Genomic DNA, 19,235 nt, shown 5'->3' on the forward strand with positions numbered 1-19,235 from the left:
CTGCGCACGGTGGCCATGGCACAGTGCCAACATGCACATGGCCCCTGCACATGCACAGAAGACGTTTGTGTGGGCTGTTGGGGGGAGCGCTGCAGCAGCAGAAAGCTGCATTAAGTGGCGGCACACAGGTAAAGACCTGCTCTACTCACCTTTAAAGGTGCTGCTCGCTGCGCCCCTGACACCTTCCTCGAACTGTCAAACCGGTTTCTGGTTGGGCTGAACCGGTTCACAGAACTACAAACCGGTTTGTATTCGGACCTGTGCATGGACCAAGGTTCTTGCATATCCCTAATTGCATACATATTTGATGGTTGGTGTATAGAATTTATAGCCACCTAATGGCGCAGCGGGGAAATGCTTGATTAACAAGCAGAAGGTTGCCGGTTCAAATCCCCGCTGGTACTATATCAGGCAGCAGTGATATAGGAAGATGCTGAAAGGCATCATCTCATATTGCACAGGAGGAGGCAATGGTAAACCCATCCTGTATTCTACCAAAGGAAACCACAGGGCTCTGTGGGTGCCAGGAGTCAAAATCGACTTGACAGCACGTTTTACCTTTATATAGAGTTTATACATGACTGTAATAAACCACATGTTGTTTCCATGTGTAGTCTGTACAAGGGGAGCTGATATTGCTTTGTACCAGCTTTCTAAAATATTTTAATTGTGGAAATACCTTAATAGTTGTATTTTCTTACTTTTTGAAGAAAAACATGCAAAAATCATAAGAAAATGTCTGATCTCAAACCACAAAGTTCTTCAGTAGCCTCTGGGAAACCTGAATTGAAAAATGGAAGTGTAGTGCCCCAGAAGCTTCCTCGTGAACATACAAGGAAATCTAAAGGAGTAAGTTCTTGTTTTAACTTTATGTTCACAATATTTAGGACTGCTCAGTTGCTATTATCAGTTCTGATGATTATACAGTTATTTTTGTTCCGAGCAACAGATTGAAACTAGGGGGGCAATGAATGAGCAAAAGACTGAAACTAAATTCAGAGAAGACAGAAGTACCACTGGTTGGGGGATCTGATTATTTTGGGTGGAGGTTTGCAACCTGTGACTGCAGGTGCACAGCTTGGTGTTCTCCTGGATGTCCAGTTAGAGGCAACGGCTAGAGGTGCCTCTTCATCTGGTAAGACAGATATGCCTCTAGCTGTGTTGTTTCAGTAAATTAATTAAAAGCACAGTGAAATAACAGAGGATCTGGATAGTGATCCGTTGCATTCATAAAGAATGGGTTCTGCGCCTGCGCAGGGACCTCGCGGACCGATTGACTAGCTCCTCGCGACACCCCCAACCGCCCTGCACGTGATCGTGCCTTCGTCAAAACAGGCAGTTGGGGCATGTCTTCCTCAGTTTCTTTTAGACCGCCATTGCGTCTAAACCTCGGAACGATTGCTCCTCGGATACTTGATTGATTTTCACGGTACGACTGGAACGGAATTGGATCATTGCTTGGTTTTGGATTTGGACTGTTTTTCGACTACGCGTTTGGATTTTCCCGCAAGTTAATTGATTTGGACATTATTCTTGGCCGTGTAGCGCTTGGGCGCTATGGCGTCTAAAGCGGCAGTTAAAACAACTTTCAAACGCTGTACTAACTGTAAAGCGAAGTTGCCGACTACTGATACGCATGATGCCTACTTTGTCTGGGTGAGCAGCACAACCCGGGAAATTGCAAAATCTGTTGCTCTTTTTCGAAACAAACTTTGAAAAATCGAGCGCTGCGATTGAGGGCGGCACTTTATGAAGACGCTCTTCGACCCCCGACACCGAGGCCGGTGTCGGGGCCTTCGACGTCGAAGTCGGTGTCGAGCGCTGTGGCATCAGATGCGGTTCCTCCTGTTGTGGACTCTGCCTCTTCGCAGTCTAAAGCCACAGTGGATCAGGAGTTTAAGACACCTGGTAGTGTGGAGAAGAAGAAGCGTCGCAAACATAAGAAAGCACGTTATTCCTCCACTGACGAGGATTGCACATCCTCGCCGCCGAGAAAGAGATCCAAGAAAACACGGATCCATAGTAAGACTCCTTCGCTTACAGATTTGCAAGGCGATTCGGAGGAGTGGGATACTACTCTGAAGGTTACTCCGTCGCCCTGGGTGCTGCAGAGTTCTTCATCATCAGAGGGCTTTTCTTCGACGTCGAGATCGGTGTCGAGGAAGACACATGCTTCGGTACCGCAGAAGGAAAAGACATTGATGGTGTCGAGAACGACCCAGTCGATGTCGACAGGACCATCGGTATTGACAACGGTGTTCGACTCAATACCGGCTGTACCGGACTTGCCGACCTCAGCAGCACAAGAAGCGATGATTGCAGCAACTGGACAGTGTACTTCGACACCGAGTGCATTCCAGACTGCGGTTCGACGTCGAGTTGCGACTGACTTAGCACCGGCACCGACCCCGATTCATTCCCCGGCAACGCCAAGAGGTGGTTATCGACCGGAGGACTATTTGGACTTTGGTGAAACCAGGATGGAAGAGCAGCCTGCACTACCAAGGGCGAGGACTTCATTGCTGGCTTTATTGGACTCTTGTGAGGGCACACCGTCGGCCTCCACTTTTCATGGTTTTGCTGTGGATCAGCTGACGGCAACTGAGGTTCCTAGAACTCCGTCCGCTTCTCCGTTAAGAGCGCCTATTCGCCCTCAAGAGACTGCACAACTTATATCAGCGGCCACAAGCCCAATTAGGCAACTGATGACTCCTGTGATGGAGCAGCAGAATTTACCTCGACCGGTGCCGGTTCTGGCACGTTCAACTGATGCATCTACAGCAACGTCATTGGATGTAAACCGCATTACCCATACCTGTGGTTTCCGGCACAACCCTGAAGTGATTTACCCACCAGATTATGCTGAGTATAAGATTTGGAAGGCTCAACAGTCCCTTGCACAGCAACGTACGTTGGTTTCCAGGTTACCCCCAAGGGAACCGGCATTGACAAATCGTCCAGAGACTATACATCCTCAGGAGGCGATGTCAGCAGCGCGTTCTGGCGTTGTTCCTAATGCTAGTTGTGTTTCGGCCCATGAGGCTGTAAGCAGCAGAAACAGTGACACAGACACTTCGTACTTATCTGACACTGATGGGGGTAGTTTGCATGAGCCCAGGGAGCCAGACCCACCTGAGGAGGTGGCTCCGGGGACTTCGATCTCTCCCTCGGAAGAACTCAAGGCTTACCATGCGCAGCTACGCAAGATGGCAGAGGCTTTGGGCCTAGAAGCTAAGTTGCCGATATTGGATCTAAAAGATCCTGTATATAATATGATGGCAAAGGCTAAAATTACTCACCCTGTATCCTTGCCTATGATTCCGGCGATTTCAAAGGCCGCACAATCAGCGTGGGGAGTTTTGAGGACTTTGACGGCCACTTCGAGAAAACTGGAAAGTTTCTATAGAGTCCAAGAGGACGATAACACATACCTGGTGAAGCATCCAGACCCTAATTCCTTAGTAGTAGAGTGTGCGTCATCAAGGGGCGCTCAGCGCCACACTACTCCTGCAGTTAGAGGCAACGGCTAGAGGTGCGTCTTCATCTGGTAAGACAGATATGCCTCTAGCTGTGTTGTTTCAGTAAATTAATTAAAAGCACAGTGAAATAACAGAGGTTGTATATGTCGAGACACATTTTCCCAGATTAATTTTGAAACTGCTGCTGTGGATTTGTGTATGTCTGATATTTGGATTGTAAACTGCCTTGTATGTAGTTTTGTCATAGAAAGGCAGGTTAGAAATAAATAAAATGGGATGAATTGTAGATGTAAGTTGGGTTTCACACACACACACCCAATCCCCCCAATTTCAGGTGGAACCAGCACAGCTTAGATGTAAGGATTGTCATGGAGTGTGAAGAATAATTGTTCTTTTCTGTACTAATTACTGAAAGAGGCTCACAAAGCTTCAGTGTGGATATCCCTCCTGAGAAGATGCTATGCAGTTGCTTTAAGCATTAATAATCCCATCAGTTCATAGAATAATAGAGTTTTAGAGTTGGAAAGGACCTTGGAGGGGTCCTAGTCCAGCCCCCTGTTCAGTGCAGGAAACTGCTACAACATCCTTTTAGAGATGGGCACGAAGTGGTTCGTGCACACCCAGGAGGCCGGGGGCGGGAAGTTTCTTTAAGGGACAGGGAGGGTGCTCCTACCTCCCCTGCCGCATTTTGCCCGCCAGTGCTTTCCCCAAAATCGGTGGCATGGGGCTGCAGTGTACCTCCTTGCAGCCCCGGTCAGTGTCATAATGGAAGTGCTTGGGGCTGCAAGGAGGTATGCTGCAGCTCTGCGCCAGTGATTTTGGGGAGAGTGCCGGAGGGACGCTGCACCCTCCCTCTCCCTTAAAGAAAACCGAACCAGCTCCGAACCAGCTCAAACGGCAGACATGTGAACTAGTTAGGTGGTCTGTAAAAGGACCACTGAACCAGTTCGTGCACATCCCTACATCCCTTACAGATGACAGTCCAGCCTCTGTTTTGAAGAAGTCCAGCAGAAGAGAGCCCACCACTGCATAAGGCAAACTGCTCTGCTGTCAAACAACTTTTACAACTAGGAAATTCTTCCTAATATCTAGCCTAAATCGGCTTCCTTGAAGTTTCAGCTCACTGGTTCGAGTCTTGCCCTCGGGAGCAACAGAAAACAAATCTGTTCCTTTTATGTGGCAATGCTTTGGATATTTGAAGATTACTATCATATCTCCCTTGAGCCTTCTCTTCCTGAGGCTAAACATAACCAGCTATTAGTGTTTGATCTCATGCATTACATATAGTTTAAGAAAACTGAAATGCAGATTACCATGGAAAATGGACAGATGATGAGTAAACTGGGGTCAATTCTGATTTCAGAAAAGTAATGCAACTGCTATCAAAGTTTCTGTTCACTATTAGAAGGATTTTTTTTTAAAAAAAATTCTGTGTTCCACCAACATGGTCACAAATTTATTTTGTATGGTTTGTTTTTTGTTTTGCCCTGAGTTGCAGGGGTATGTTCAAACTGGCATGATCTTGTATTTGTAGAGGGAGGAGGTGCAGTCCACACTGCAGTATCTTTGTACTCTACTACTCTAAAAGAGGCACCTTTTACCGTGGTGATTCTCTTTAATTAGCAGGGGGGAGAGTAACTAGCCATATCCACCCCCAGCACAGTACTTCCAGTGACTGTTGCTGGTGTCTATCTTATGTTTCTTTTTAGATTTTGAGCCCTTTGGGGACAGGAATCCATCTTATTTATTTATTATTTCTCTGTGTAAACCGCCCTGAACCATTTTTGGAAGGGCAGTATAGAAATCTAATAATAATAATAATAATAATAATAATAATAATAATAATTATTATTATTATTATTATTATTATTATTATTATTATTATTATTATTACTTCCTGGTTTATTTTGTCCAGGAAAATACTCTTCTAAGGAGGTTATCTCACTTCCTGGTCACTGTGTTGCCCATTGCCTTCCTAATTGGAACCCTTTCCTCACTCTGTTCTTTTATAGTGAATTTGCACCATTGTACGTGTGTACACATTCATCTAGACACATTATGAATTTTGTTTGCTTATTTATTTTAACACCAACTAAATATGGCTACAGTAGCATCTCATCTGGAGATTAACCTTGACCTTATCTTTCCCCAGAAAACTTGGTTATATGTACTCATGGGTTGAAGGGTAGTATATGAATGAAACGGGATATGCTCAGCATCTATCAAAAGGGAAAAATTAAAAACCGGATACAGCAGTTTTGAGAAGAGGAAAGTGCATGTTAATGGGTGCTGTGAAGATTTTCTTTCTAGAAAAGTGAGGGGCAGAAATGACATATGAGAAGAGTTTGCTGGTCTGTATGTGCCAGATGGATATACTAACCCCATTTGACAGACAATTTCTTAGTTTATTGCAGGCCTTCAGGATATTTATTTATTTATTTATTTATTGCCTTGCACAAATACCAGCTGCATATGATACCCACCATGAGCTTGATAATCGTATTTGTACTGCTGGCCTAGGACTGCAATAACAAGGGTTCTCAAGCCTCTAGCTGAGTAAAATACATGATTGTTGGGCTAAATTTGGCTTGAGGGCTCACAAGCTAATGGCTTGAGCCTTAGTTTCAAAGAACAATGGCCGACATCCAGATTAACCTTGTGCCACCATACCAGGGTTTTTGTCAAATGGGGTAAGTGGGGATTTTTGACAATTTCCCTCTTTCCTTCTGCAGCCACATGTGCCTCCTGAAACTATGTTCCTGAAGGTCCCCCAGCCCTCAGGGATATAGTTTCAAATGGCACAGGTGGCTGCAGTGGGAACGTGGGATTGCTTAAAACAGTGGCCCTCTCACATTGTTGAAATCCTTGCAGTACAGAGTTAGTCTGGATGTTGGTCATTGAGTGGAATGAAAATAGCTGCTGATGCTGTTTCACAAATGCTTGTAGGATGGAAATAGACAATAGGGGTGGAAACACACCAGAGTAGGCAAAAGGAAGAAAGGAGGGAGGGATGGTGCAAGAACTTATTGCTGGAAAAAGTCCCATCCCTCCTTTTCTTCCTTCCACAAATACTTGTGCATTTGTGCACAAGCCATCTTATTTGTTATTTCTCTTTGTAAACTGCCCTGAGCCATTTTTGGAAGGGTGGTATAGAAATTGAATTATTATTATTATTGTTGTTGTTGTTGTTGTTGTTGTTGTTGTGCAAAGTAGCAGAATATTTTATTCGGTGCTGTAATAGCTAGATCCTTTCGCAGTTTTCCATGCTTCTAATTATGAAAGTGAAAGGATGTATTTTCTTTTAGTTTCCCTTTAATTGTGCAGCTGTAGGTTGAGGTGTAAAATGGCACTTCTACAACAAAGGGCACCTTTGAATTCAGGCAGACGTATTTTGTTGAGATAATATATTCCTTTGGGCTGTTGCTTACATTTAAAATAAAATTATTTGCTGGTTGCCCTAATTAATTCTTCTTTTACATTACAGAATGAAGAGAAACATTTTATCAATAATAAAACCTTTGAAGTTTCTTCTTCAGGCAAGCTGGCACCTGAGCCTGAAAAAACTACGAACAAGAATGAGTTGAATAGTACAGATGTCTCTGTGGCAACAATGAGCAAAGTGGACATAGTTATCATTCCACTGGAAAAGAGGAACTCTAAAAGTGAACATTCTGTAGAGGACAAAAAAGCCATTCATTCAAATATTCTCCATGAAGGAGAGTCTGAAACATTACTAAATGGTCCACAGTTCCAGAAAGAAAGGTGGCAGGAAATTGGGAAGCCGAAGCCATGCCCTAAATCCGAAAATGCAGACTTGAAGAAGGCTATTGTTGATGGCGATGACACCATGAATCTTCTGCAACCTGTTTCAGAGGCTCAGAGTACAACTGGTCAAGTAATTATTCTATGTTAATACATGCTTTTATATATTATATAAGAAGTATTTCTGTGTACCATAGTTTTGGGCAGAAATGCCGTATTGGTGTAAATGCCGCAGTTAGAGGGGATATCATGCATTATTTTTTCAGTTGTGTTAAACACTTAAAATTTTACTACAGCTAAGCATTGCAACGTAAATCACTGGTAGCCCGTCAGTCTTAACACAATGAAAGGAAATGAATGCAATGAAAGGAAATTAAGACATAAATGCTGAACTTAAAAAAAAAAAAAAATTAACACATCACATTGCAGAAGTAATTTCCCATTACACTTCATAGGAAACCTTCTTTTATTTTTTTAAGCACATCACATTATAAACTTCAAAGGAAACATTGGTTGCTTTTTTTGCATATCACATTCAAAAAATTATAAACTTTAAATTGCACTTCAAAGGAGACCTTCGAAGTCCGAATTATTGCTCTCCACAATAAAAAGGTTTAACAAGGTCTCATCTAATTTTTCAGAACAGTCTGCATCCTCGTTGTTTTTGTCTTCTTGTGAACTATTAGTTGCATCGCTTTCAGCATTTTCAGATTGTATAAATTCCAGCTTCTGTGAAACCAGAAATTACTGAAGAAGTTTTAACAGCTTTCCATGCTTCCAAAACCCTTTTTGCAACTGCTCCTTAGGTTGCTTTGCACATTTTCCTGCCCTTTCTGAATGTATGAAGGCCTTTCCTCATCCAGTTTTCCCAGCACTTTCGCATCTCACATTTAAATGCCTTGTTCATGGATAAGTCAAAGGGCTGCAAGATTTTGGTCAAACCACCAGGAATCACAGCTAGCATAGCTGATGGACTTTTTGCATTCATTTTTCACTTAATCCAGTAAGTGTGCATGCATTGAGTCCATTATTAAAATGCCACATGGTTGAAAAAAAGCTCTTCTTCTTCTCCACCAAATTTCATTAAGCAATTAAAACGTTATGTCTTCACACATCCACCCTTTCTCATTAACACGAATAACAACATCCGAAGGAAAATCACCTTTTGGGATAGATTACCATTTTAAAATTAGCATTGGTTTTAGTTTGTTGCCATTTGCGGTGCAGGCTAATATGCATGAAAGATGTCTTCTAATTTCCAGTTACACTATGGAAACTGTTTTTTCTCCTTTTTCATTTATAGTCCTATTCGGGGGACAGTCAAATGTCAGTGGAACTTCGTATTTATTATTTGTGATTGCACAAATTTTCCCCGCTTAATGACATTTGCAACAAACTTTAGAAACACTGATTTTTCTCCCTTCTCCTGTCCTTCAGCAGCTGCTGTCTCGTCGTTTTAGTGTGCACAGATAAGTTCTTTCACCTCATAAATCTATAGCATCAACACAGGCTACTTTTAAAGTCAGTTATTCCCATTTGTTCTGCCATTAACTTTCCTTGTAGGTGGATTTTCACAGTAGGAACTAGCAGTCCTTTTTCTCCTGCTCTTTAATCCACTCCTCGATCAAGGTTATTCTCCAAATCAGGCCAGGCTGCAACACCACGTCTCCTTGCATGTTTTGATTGCGGCATGCTTGCCAGGTCATCTTTTTCAGTTTTCTAACCACGAATGCAGCATTCATCCACTTCAAATTCATGGGCTGCAGCTCTATTTCTGGTCTGTTCTGCTCTTCGCTTGAAACTAGCAGTGTAGCTCTTACGCCGTTTGGGCACCATTCCCCCCCCCCCCCCCCACGAAATTGGAGGCAGAAATCCCACCCCGAAATGTCACATAAATGCCGCATTGGTGGAAGTACTTCTCTGGCTTTTCCTCGAATTCACACCTAAACGCCGCATTGGTGTAAATGCTGCAGGTGGCAATAAACAACTTTTAAAAACGTACCTGCTGCATCATTTCTACCCAAAATTACGGTTAGAAGTGGAAAAATATTGGAAATAATAATTTAATGGGCTAGTCTTGTGATCTGCTGCACCACCAATTAGTGGCACTGGGCTCATGCCATGGATTGACTGGGAAAACTATGAAATGCAACACTCTTAGTTGGCATTGCTACATTGGTAATAAAGCTTTGTGCATTGGACTTGCACAGCACAAAATGGTTGGAGGTGGGATTGAGGACCAAAATGGCATTTTGGTGACTGTGAAGTATATATTCACTATATTACTTTTGTAATAAATTTTCAGTAGATCTGTTAATACTACAGAATTGGTTGTCCTCACCCGCTAAACATACTGGGCAACATACGACTGAAGTTTGTCATAACTAAGTCCTATTGGAATTAGTTATGATGTTATGTAATCTTGTACAATGTAACATGTGAATAGCACTTTGGTGACCATTGTTACATGTGTGCATATTAATACTTAATAATTTTAAAACAATAGTGGACAGGTTTGGGGCTTGAGATCTGAGCTTCAAATGAGATTGATACTATGTCTTATCTAAAGCCTTATGCACAGCCCTTGTTTCAACATGCACCACAGGCCTTGAATGATTTTCTTGGCCATACAAATATTGCTTGAGATCTAGGGTTTGTGTGCCCAAGGCCTGGGGCATGCGTAATGTAACTTTTTGCTTGAGCAGAAGCCCTGCCCACAATAGTCTATAATAAACTACTTTTGAAAATCCCCTTGGTTTCAAAAGTGGTTCGTCAGGTAGTCTGGGGGATTGCTGTTCAAGAAACACAAGCCCAAATCCCCCTTAAGTGTGTGGAATTACTTGCCTGGGGTTCCATTGTGTATGATATAACTTGTCAATTTCCCCCCTTAAAATTTTACATTACGATACTTAAATATTTTGATCTTTCGTTTTGCTAATATTTTCATCATTCTTTACCTAATAATATGACCAGTGAGTATTGATGAAAATACTGTAAATTCTCTTTCCAGAGTCTGGATTCCACTGAGAAACTGTTAGCACCATTTGTTCCTGTTAAAATTATTGTAAGTGGTTCTAAGTTTATCGTTCTACAAGGCATGTGACCACCTAAGAAGGAAAGCCAAAAGCCTTTGTCCTCTAGAATATCTTTATCCCAGGCATGGTAGCCAAACGCTCTGGTGCAAATTTGAGCCTTCAATAAAATGGCCACTGCTGCCCTATTTCAGAATGAATAAGCGAAATGAACTGTTGAGTGGAGTGGAGACTGCAGTAATCAATATGTTGTTGATCTTGTGTTCTCCAGGTCACAGGCATCACACAAATGTCTGGTAATGGTCCTGGACAGATGTCACCTTTTAAATATCTGGCATAACATATAATTGCATTATACCGCAATTTAGTAGATTATGTGAGGGGAAAGGTTGCAGAATAACTGGAATTATGCTGCACTTTAAATTCTAAAAAATGGAAAGCAAATGTAAAAAATAGAATGCAAATCAAGGCTCACAAGGGTTGTGATAGGGTTTTTTGTTCTGATTCTGTGACACTTTTAACAGTTTGGTACTGGCATGCTGATTGTGTTGAGCATCATTGTTGTCTAAACATATTTCGCTTGTAATAGTTGTGCAATTTCCCTTAAGAGCCGAACAGGTACTTTAGGCTAGCTCAAAGCTTGAGCTTACCCAATGTGGTGTTTTGGTCTTTGTTTACTTTCCTTTTTTTAATGACCCACTTGTCATAGCACAAACTGCTTTTAAAACTCCCCTTAGTTTCAAAAGCACTGAAGTTTTGAAAGTATAGAGCTGAGATAAGGTGGTTTTTGCTGATCCCACCCACCCCCACTTCCAACTGCTGTTTCTGGTGTCCTCAAAAACATACAGTATCCCTGAGAGTCCCCTATTCTTCAGGAACATATTAGCATTCAGGGCAGCAGAGAAAAGATGAGATTGGTGAAAATCACCCCTTCGCATTGTGTGAGCGAAATATTCTTCTGTGTTATTTAGATCTATGCAAACCGCTTTTCCCCCTCTTGCTGTTGAAGAGTGGTACATAAATATATGCCATCATCATCGTTAGTCTGGATGCTACCTAGTACATTGTTGTGGCTGAGAGACTGAACTATGAATCGGGTCTTTACTAGGTGGCCCTAGGCAAGTCCCAATCTCTCTCCTCCTTATTGGCAATCCTGGCCTAGCTTACAGAATTGTTGCAAGAATTATAAGAAGATAATGTATGTGAAGCATCTTGAGCACTTTAATGCAAAATATAAATGTGTCTTATTGTGTTTTGTAGTGAAGTATGGAGAGGGGCTGCTTCCTGAGAAATAAGTCCAAAGTATTCTTGGACACAAGAACTAGTTAAGTGGCTGTTTGGATCCTGGCCTTTTGTATTTCACATTTTGAAAAGATGAAAGGTTTTCCTTGTAGGCTCTTGAATACATGAAGAAATATAGTATTGATTAGGGCAATGATGTGGTACTTGGTAGCTTTCCCCCCACAAGTGTGATAGCTTTTTTCAAGATACTAGATAGTCCGTCCCCACCCCGCCAATCATGCATGTGGAATCTTGGATATGGAAAATATATGTTAGTGTTATAAAGGTTTTGTGCTTGTTTTTAGGATGAAGCTCTCTGCAGAAACCCAGGAAAAATTAAAGCTAAATCTCCAAATGGAAACACCCCTTATTTTCAGCCCCTGGGATCTGTTCATGAGCCTTCCCTCTCACGACAGAGACGGCAGAAGAAGAGAGAGCAATCTGAGGCTTGTTCAGACAAGGTAAAAATAAAGAGAAACGTTTGATACTCCCTCCCACTATACACCACCACCACTAAGATCATTCTCATGACCAGCTGCATCAGGGCAGGAATGAGAAAACCTGGGTTGTGGGGTTCGTGTGGAGCCTTGGAACCCACTCCCGCCCCACTGCTCCGGAGCAGGGCCACCCAGTTTTTTAAATCTACCCTTTAACTAAGGTGAAAGGGCCAAAGCCCCATCTAACCTTGGCAGCCCCAATCGTGTGTGAGATCGGGGCTGTGTTCTGCAGCTCCCGGCAGCCCAGCTCCTGAAAATCACAGCGTGCCGCTTAAAGAGGGGCCTGGCAGCAAGGAGCTGCAGCATTTCCATGGTCAGTCTCTTGGCTTTCCACACAATGCATTGTGGGATACTGGTGGACTTCCTCCTCCAGATCCCCAATGTATTCAGCTCTGCTGCGCCAATCGTGTGGTTGTATGGTGCAGCAGAGCGCTAGGGTTAGTGTGCTTGTGTGGGGGAAGGCAGGTATACTCCCCTTCCCCCAGCCTTCCTTAGCCACCAGGGATTTGGTCATGTGCACGACTTTGGTAACTATGCATGTGCTATTAGTGCATTTAATTGCACCCTGAATTTTACATAGGTGTGTGGTATCTATTCTTCTTTTGTAAAGGACAAGAAATTCCTATGTTTGTTCTTTTTGTATTAACTTGGTTTTGGTAGAATAGTTGAGAATAGGACCAAAAGGAATCCTTGCATCCAGGCTTGACAAATTAGTGCTTTTATAGCTAAACTCTTTTCAGAATACATAACCTTTTCATGCTGGTCCAATTTCTCCCTTTAGATTAAAGCACTTGTTCCTCGACCACTGCCTTCTCTTCATGATGTGAATGCAAAAACACGGGAAGACAACACAGAGAGGCAGGATGCTGCAGGTGCAAGGACTGTAAACAGATCTAGAAACACAGACGTCACCGTTTCAAAGGTTTGTTCCAGACATCTTTCTGAATAGCTCATCCATTTTGCCCGTTTCTTTGCGGTTCTCTAAACGGTGTAGAGCAGGGCTGCACACCTTTGGCCCTCCAACTATTGGTGGACTACAGCTCTCATCATTCCCAGCCACAGTGGCTAATAGTTGGGGATTATGAGTTTTGTAGGCCAACATCTCCAGGAAGGCCAGAATTGTGCAGCCCTGGTGTAGAGGGTCAAATGATACCAAAACAGTGTGGATCAGCTTAGTATGGAGACAGCAAACCTATGTTATCTTCTTTCCCCAGAGGGTTTTGTCAGCCTTAAGTCAGCAGAGAAAATTTCAATTTGTTACCACTCTGGAAATCTTCGTTTTCAGTTACGATAATGTTTCTGTGAGTAAAATTCCTCCTGGCCCAACATGAGAGAGTTCAAAGCCATAGAAGTTATGCCTTGTTGATATTATCTTTACTTATTTTAAAGGATCGGCCACTGTCGGCACGAGAGAGGAGGAGGCTAAAGCACTCTCTGGAAGACATGCTTCCTTCTGGTAACCAGCTTCTTTGCCCTTCTTTAAATACCTGGTGTAACTACCCAAGACTCAACACCTTTTCAGTTGCGGTCACTTCCCAAAGAGAGGCAATATATTACAATGTCAGTGGAAGTGTGATTGCAACACAACCATTTCCCACATTTGCAGTCTGTAACTAACTTGCAGGTCGTTAATACTGTACACTAACATGACATGTCAGCTAGAGAATTTTTCAGCTGTTGGTGGTGTATACAGTGAGGCACAGTGTTTATTGGGCTGGAGTCTAGGGCACAACTTAGCATGAAAATCAAAGGCCAAATCTACATCGGGGTCCAAGTTTAAATGAACGAGAAGCAATTGTGTTGACCTGTTACAGCAAAAACAGTGCCCAGGCAGAAAGGCAGTATATAAATGTAGTAAAGAAACCAATTGTAATGTTGGACAACAAAGCAACAGGAGTTTTCACTTTTTCAAGCTTGTCTAGGCACATTAAGCTTGTTTTTAGGTCTAATGCATGTAATCAAAACAAAGGTAACTTATAAATGTTGTTCATTTGCCCTTTTCAGTGCCTCCTACAAGACGAGCATCTCACAGTGCAGTAACAGAAGCACAATTGCCAGAAAATGCTAGACAGAGTCAAATTGCTCAGTGTTCCTCAGAGCCCAGTATTTGCAAGGTAATCAGAAATCATATGTTCTTAGAAATATTGATCACTGTTAATGTTACAGAGTTTAAAAAAGGGATCTGGGTGCACATTCTTGTAACCTTCCATGAAGTAACATGCTGTACATGAGGATCCCTCTGAAGACTGCAGATTGGATCAGAAAATATTGCCTACTGCTTTTTCATCTATGACCTGCTGAGGAATTTTGAATTCTATTAACATCAAACTCCCTTTTTGAAAACCTGTGCAAAAACACTGACATACACAGCTGCACTTAGATTTGCACATGTGAGTGGAGATGGAGCTAAACAATAATTGAAGGAATAAATGAAGCTGAAGGAATAAAATTTTGGCTTGGTATTGTGGCACTTGTAATAGTTGCCCACAAAGATAAGTCAAAATAGAAACCTTTCCCATTCTCGAGATGATGGGCTAATACCATTTTGGACTGCTTAGAGTCCTCTGTGCTACAGATGTATACTTGTTACTAGCAACAAACACTGGACCAAATTCACAGAGTGTGTTCCATGGATGCAAAATGTTGGGTGCAAACAGAACATACATTTCAGTGGGATGAGTTCAGGAGATGTTTCTAAGGTGTTATGCTCGCTGTGTTTTGTGCATATTTTCTTGTGTTGAAAATACCTGTTTATCTTTTACAGAAAAAGAACTTAATTGGTTGCTTTACTGAAGATGAACTAAACTCTTCCACCAGTTCCACAGAAAAATCAGATGGGGACAGTAAAGAAGGGTGAGTGGATTTTCTCTTTTCTGTAGTCAGTGCATTTGTTCAAACAGATTTGTGGCATGATATTACCATTCCCAAAGTTCAAGCCTTAGTAAAATATTTTTCCAAAATCTAGATTCAGGAAACATTGAACATGCTTAGGTTTTAAAATATATTTTCCTCGACTTTCAGAGAGACTTATTTTATTGTTTCTCAAATTATAAGAACTGTAAAGCTTATTCCATGTAAACTGAGGGCCAGTTTACTTAAAGTAAAGATGATATCAACGAGACAACTTCTGTCGCTATTGCTCCTGGTTTACACTTTTTCCAAGTAGCAGCCCACCTTTTCCAATCAGTAGGGGGAAAACTGAACAAGAAAATTTAAAACTGTGTGTTAAACCAAAAACCATTATTTATTTTGTTTTTAAAAAATATTTCTATACCGCCCAAAACTTGCATCACAATAGCATTGTGCAAATTAAAATACATATTCATTTAAAGCTATGTTAGTTGTAGAGTTTGAAGGCGTGCTACTTTATTAACATACTCCTCACCTCTATCACTGAAGCTGCTAATCAAATAACGGAATAAAACTGGAACCAAAAATGTTTTTGAGAAACATACCCCATTATCTTAACCTGGCTGAGTACAGATTGCTTTTTCAGCATGGCTTTTGCCATATTCCCTCTTAATCTGTTTCTTTTCCAGTGTGGCCCTCTGACACCTGCATTGTTGAAATCCAAATAGACTAGATGACCCACATATCACCATCCACATAGAAAGCTGGTATATTAGAGTAGTTCAGAGTCCTGTGGTTCAGTTTCAGCTATGAACTCACTAGGCAGAGATAAGCAAAGTAGTAGTGTTTTCTCAGCTGCAGCTATGCCATGCCTCCCAGTCTGCAACATGGAAATAATACTGGTTTGTTTCTGTAGTTGTTATAAGTAAGCACCAGTTATATGCCACTTTTCAACAAAAGAGTTCTTAAAGTAGTTTACACAGAAAAAGAAATAAGATGATACCCTGCTCAAAAGGGCTCACAGTCTAAAAAAAATTACTGAAATAATATATGTGAAGTCCTCTGAACATTCCAAAACCATTAAACTAATATTATCCCATCGGAAAATCATTGATCTTTTGAAAAAGGCTATTAGTATTGCATGATCCATCCCCATAGAAAAAGAAGTTTATTGTGTTCTGTTTCTTCAGTATCTTTGTTCTTTCCTTACCTTATGTAATTCTTAGGTTCTCTGTCTGCTCTTAGTTTTCTGTGATTTGGAATTCTTTTCTTTTCCACCAACATGCTGCTTAGTAATTGTTTCTATTAAGAATATTTAAAAGTTCACCGGGAGAGTGAGAAAAGTTCACCGGGAGTTCACCGGGATAGTGAGAAAAATTAGATCTACAATTGGCTGGGGTTTGAAGAGCTATACATCTAGTTTAGTACACAGAAATAGATTTTGGGCATCTATTTCTCAAACAGGAGACCTCCAGGGATAAGGGAAGGGGCCACAGTACAGTGATAGAGCCTATGCTCTACATAGGGCATGCTCCAGGTTCAGTCCTTGGCATCTCCAGCTGGGGTTGGGAAAGATCCCTGCCTAAGATCTTGGGGAGCTGCTGTCAGTCAATGTAGACAGATAGACCAATGGTATAAGACAGCTCTTATTTTCATATTTTATACTGTTTTTCTAAAAACAATTTTACACAGTGGTTTACATAAAATAGGTGGGTTTTGAGGGTCTATTTAAAGATGACCAATGTGCGGGACTGTTGGACTAGCTTGGGTAGGGAATTCCAGATATGGTACCACTACTGAGAAGGCCCTGTCAATTGTCAGCTGAATCTGCATTACCAGTGGGCGAGACAGCAGTGCCTATAATGAAGATTTTAAAAGATGGGCAAGTATATATGAGTGTAAACGGTCCTTAAGGTAACTTCGTTCAAGATTATTTAGGGCTTTAAAGGTAACAACCACCACCTTGAATTGGGCCCAGAAGCAAATTAGTAATTAGCATAATAGCTACAAACAGGCAATCTGTCTTAATGGTTCACAGCTGTCGGCAATCTAACTGCTATATTTTGTACCAGCTGAAGTTTCCAAACTGTTTAAGGGAGCCCCATGTACAGTGCATTATTAGATTCTAGTTCAGGGTTTCTTAACCTTGGGCCCCCAGATGCTGGACTACTCTCATCATCCTTAGCCACAAAGGCGATGTCTGGGGATGATGGGAGTTGTAGTCCAACATCTGGGGGCCCAAGGTTAAGAAACCCTGGTCTAGTCAACTGTATGGTTTACCATAGCTAGGTCTGAGATAATAGAACTTTCTTATCTGTGATTGCCCATTTGCACATGTGAGTCATGTGCTGCAGTCATCAAGTGAGGAGCATGGTTGTGTGAATCGGCCAGTCCTGAGTCTCCATAAAGTTGTACCAAAACCAAGTTGCTCCTGCAATGACTTTTCTACCTAATTTATTAATTGGATAATTCAGATAACTCCCCCCGCCCCCCTCCACCAGTACATGTCTACTCAGTTACATTCTAAACAAGTAGCACTGAAGGTCCAGATGATTATTTAGAATATGACTGTATCAGCCGCAATGGTTTTTGGTAGATATTTAACCTGCAAAAGAGGACTTGCTCTCGAGAGTGTAATTTTCATAATTAGAAAGTAACTCTGTGGAAGTGAATACATTAGAAGATTATTCCTCAGTTATTATATGAGAGAGCATAACATGTTATATTTAAAATTTATACAGTAAATATGACTCTGTAGTAAGCTCCTTGTGTGTTGAATGTCAAATATTCTGATATTTACTCTATTGCCAGTTGCTGAAATAGAAGAGAATAAAATGTAATATAGTGTATTATTTTGATCTTTTACTAATCTTATCACATGGCTGTCATATTCTCTAATGTACCAGGCTCCCTTCCTTCCATAACAAGTGGCACTGCTTCCCCTTCTTTGCATTTGCTGGACCCTTGTTAAGATGCTCTTTGAGCATGCCATGCTGCAAATACACAGCTGCATAGAATACATAAAGCCCTGCCTCATCTAATCTAATCTTAGATTAGAATTCTAATCTAAATAGTTCATTGCTTGATTGAAATGTTTGTAAAATATGAACTATGAGTTGGAATTTTAAATGTACTGACTTTATTCCTCTTGTAGAAAAACAAATACAAATGAAATGAATGACTTGGTACAACTGATGACTCAAACACTGAAAATGGATAATAAAGAAAATTGTTCTCAATCTGCAATACCAGCTCCTGAATCGCAGTTCAGGCTTAATAGGAAATATAGAGACACCCTTATCTTACATGGGAAAGCATCAGAAGACCCAGATGAATTCCAGTTTCAGGAATTTCCTTCAGGTCTGTAGCATCCTTGAAAAACTAACTTTCAAACAAGTTCTGTTGTATTACTCAAGTGCAGGAACAGTCATGAAGCTCTTTAAATGGCTGGTACGCCAGCTGTGACCCTCCTTGGAGAAGTCTGACCTGACCTCAGTCACTCATGCTTTGGTAACATCCAGATTTGACTACTGCAATGTGCTCTATGTGGGGCTGCCCTTGAAGACTGTTCAGAAGCTTTAGCTGGTCCAGAATGCTGTTGCAAGGATGCTCGTAGGTACAAGTTGCTTCATGAGTGTCACACCCATCCTGTGGCAGCTTCTTTGGTTACCAGTCCAGTTCCAGGCTAGATTCAAGGTGCTGGTCTTGACCTTTTAAAGCTCTACATTGCTCTGGACTGGAGTACCTGTTGGATCACTTTCACCAATATAAACCTGCCAGGACCCTCCACTCAGCATCTCAGGCCCTGCTCATGGCCCTGCGACTAACAGATCTGACTGGTGGGGACTAGAGACACGGCCTTTTGGGTAGCGGCCCCTCTCCTTTAGAATGCCCTTCCCGAAGAGCTTCACCATGCTTGTTTTTTAAAAAACACACAATTAAAAACATCCTTTTGAAGAGGCTGTTTTATCTGCTGCTCATTTCTGGTAGGTTTTTTAGCTTTGTTCTCAGTTTTTAGCGTTTTATTAATAACTTTTAATTTGAAACGTTTTTTAAAAACTGGCAATTTTAAATGTGGTTTTAGCCTGGTCTTTCAACTTGTTTAACTTTATCAATCTTTATTTTAGATTGTATCTATTTTATTAATGGTGAGCTGCCCTGAGCAGTAGTGTACTGGAGGGGTGGGGTATAATATTTTATATAAATAAATACATTAAAAAATGAGTGGCACACCCTCTCCGTCATGGGTGCTTATCTTCCCTGCTGCTGAATGATGACATCTTGTGGGTTATACTTCCCTGTTGCTCCAGAGGCAGGACTATGCAAATTTCTAA

The 19,235-nt window shown here is 41.5% G+C and overlaps 1 protein-coding gene across 6 annotated transcripts in view; it reads left to right on the forward strand.

The window, feature by feature from the left end:
- The window catches only part of NEK4 (NIMA related kinase 4), a 38,993-nt gene that overhangs the window by 13,764 nt on the left and 5,994 nt on the right, over positions 1-19,235 (forward strand). For 4 of the 6 annotated variants that reach the window (XM_053296817.1, XM_053296820.1, XM_053296821.1 and 1 more), the window contains 9 exons: positions 711-849; positions 6,964-7,374; positions 10,252-10,305; positions 11,860-12,015; positions 12,833-12,973; positions 13,441-13,507; positions 14,056-14,165; positions 14,816-14,904; positions 18,056-18,261. In XM_053296817.1, coding sequence (XP_053152792.1) covers positions 711-849; positions 6,964-7,374; positions 10,252-10,305; positions 11,860-12,015; positions 12,833-12,973; positions 13,441-13,507; positions 14,056-14,165; positions 14,816-14,904; positions 18,056-18,261 — 1,373 coding nt within the window. The remainder of the gene's footprint in view (positions 1-710; positions 850-6,963; positions 7,375-10,251; positions 10,306-11,859; positions 12,016-12,832; positions 12,974-13,440; positions 13,508-14,055; positions 14,166-14,815; positions 14,905-18,055; positions 18,262-19,235) is intronic. The other 2 variants (XR_008316315.1, XM_053296819.1) reach the window with 2 other exon arrangements.

The sequence above is a fragment of the Hemicordylus capensis genome, chromosome 2 (assembly GCF_027244095.1).
Source record: "Hemicordylus capensis ecotype Gifberg chromosome 2, rHemCap1.1.pri, whole genome shotgun sequence".
Lineage (NCBI taxonomy): Eukaryota > Metazoa > Chordata > Lepidosauria > Squamata > Cordylidae > Hemicordylus > Hemicordylus capensis.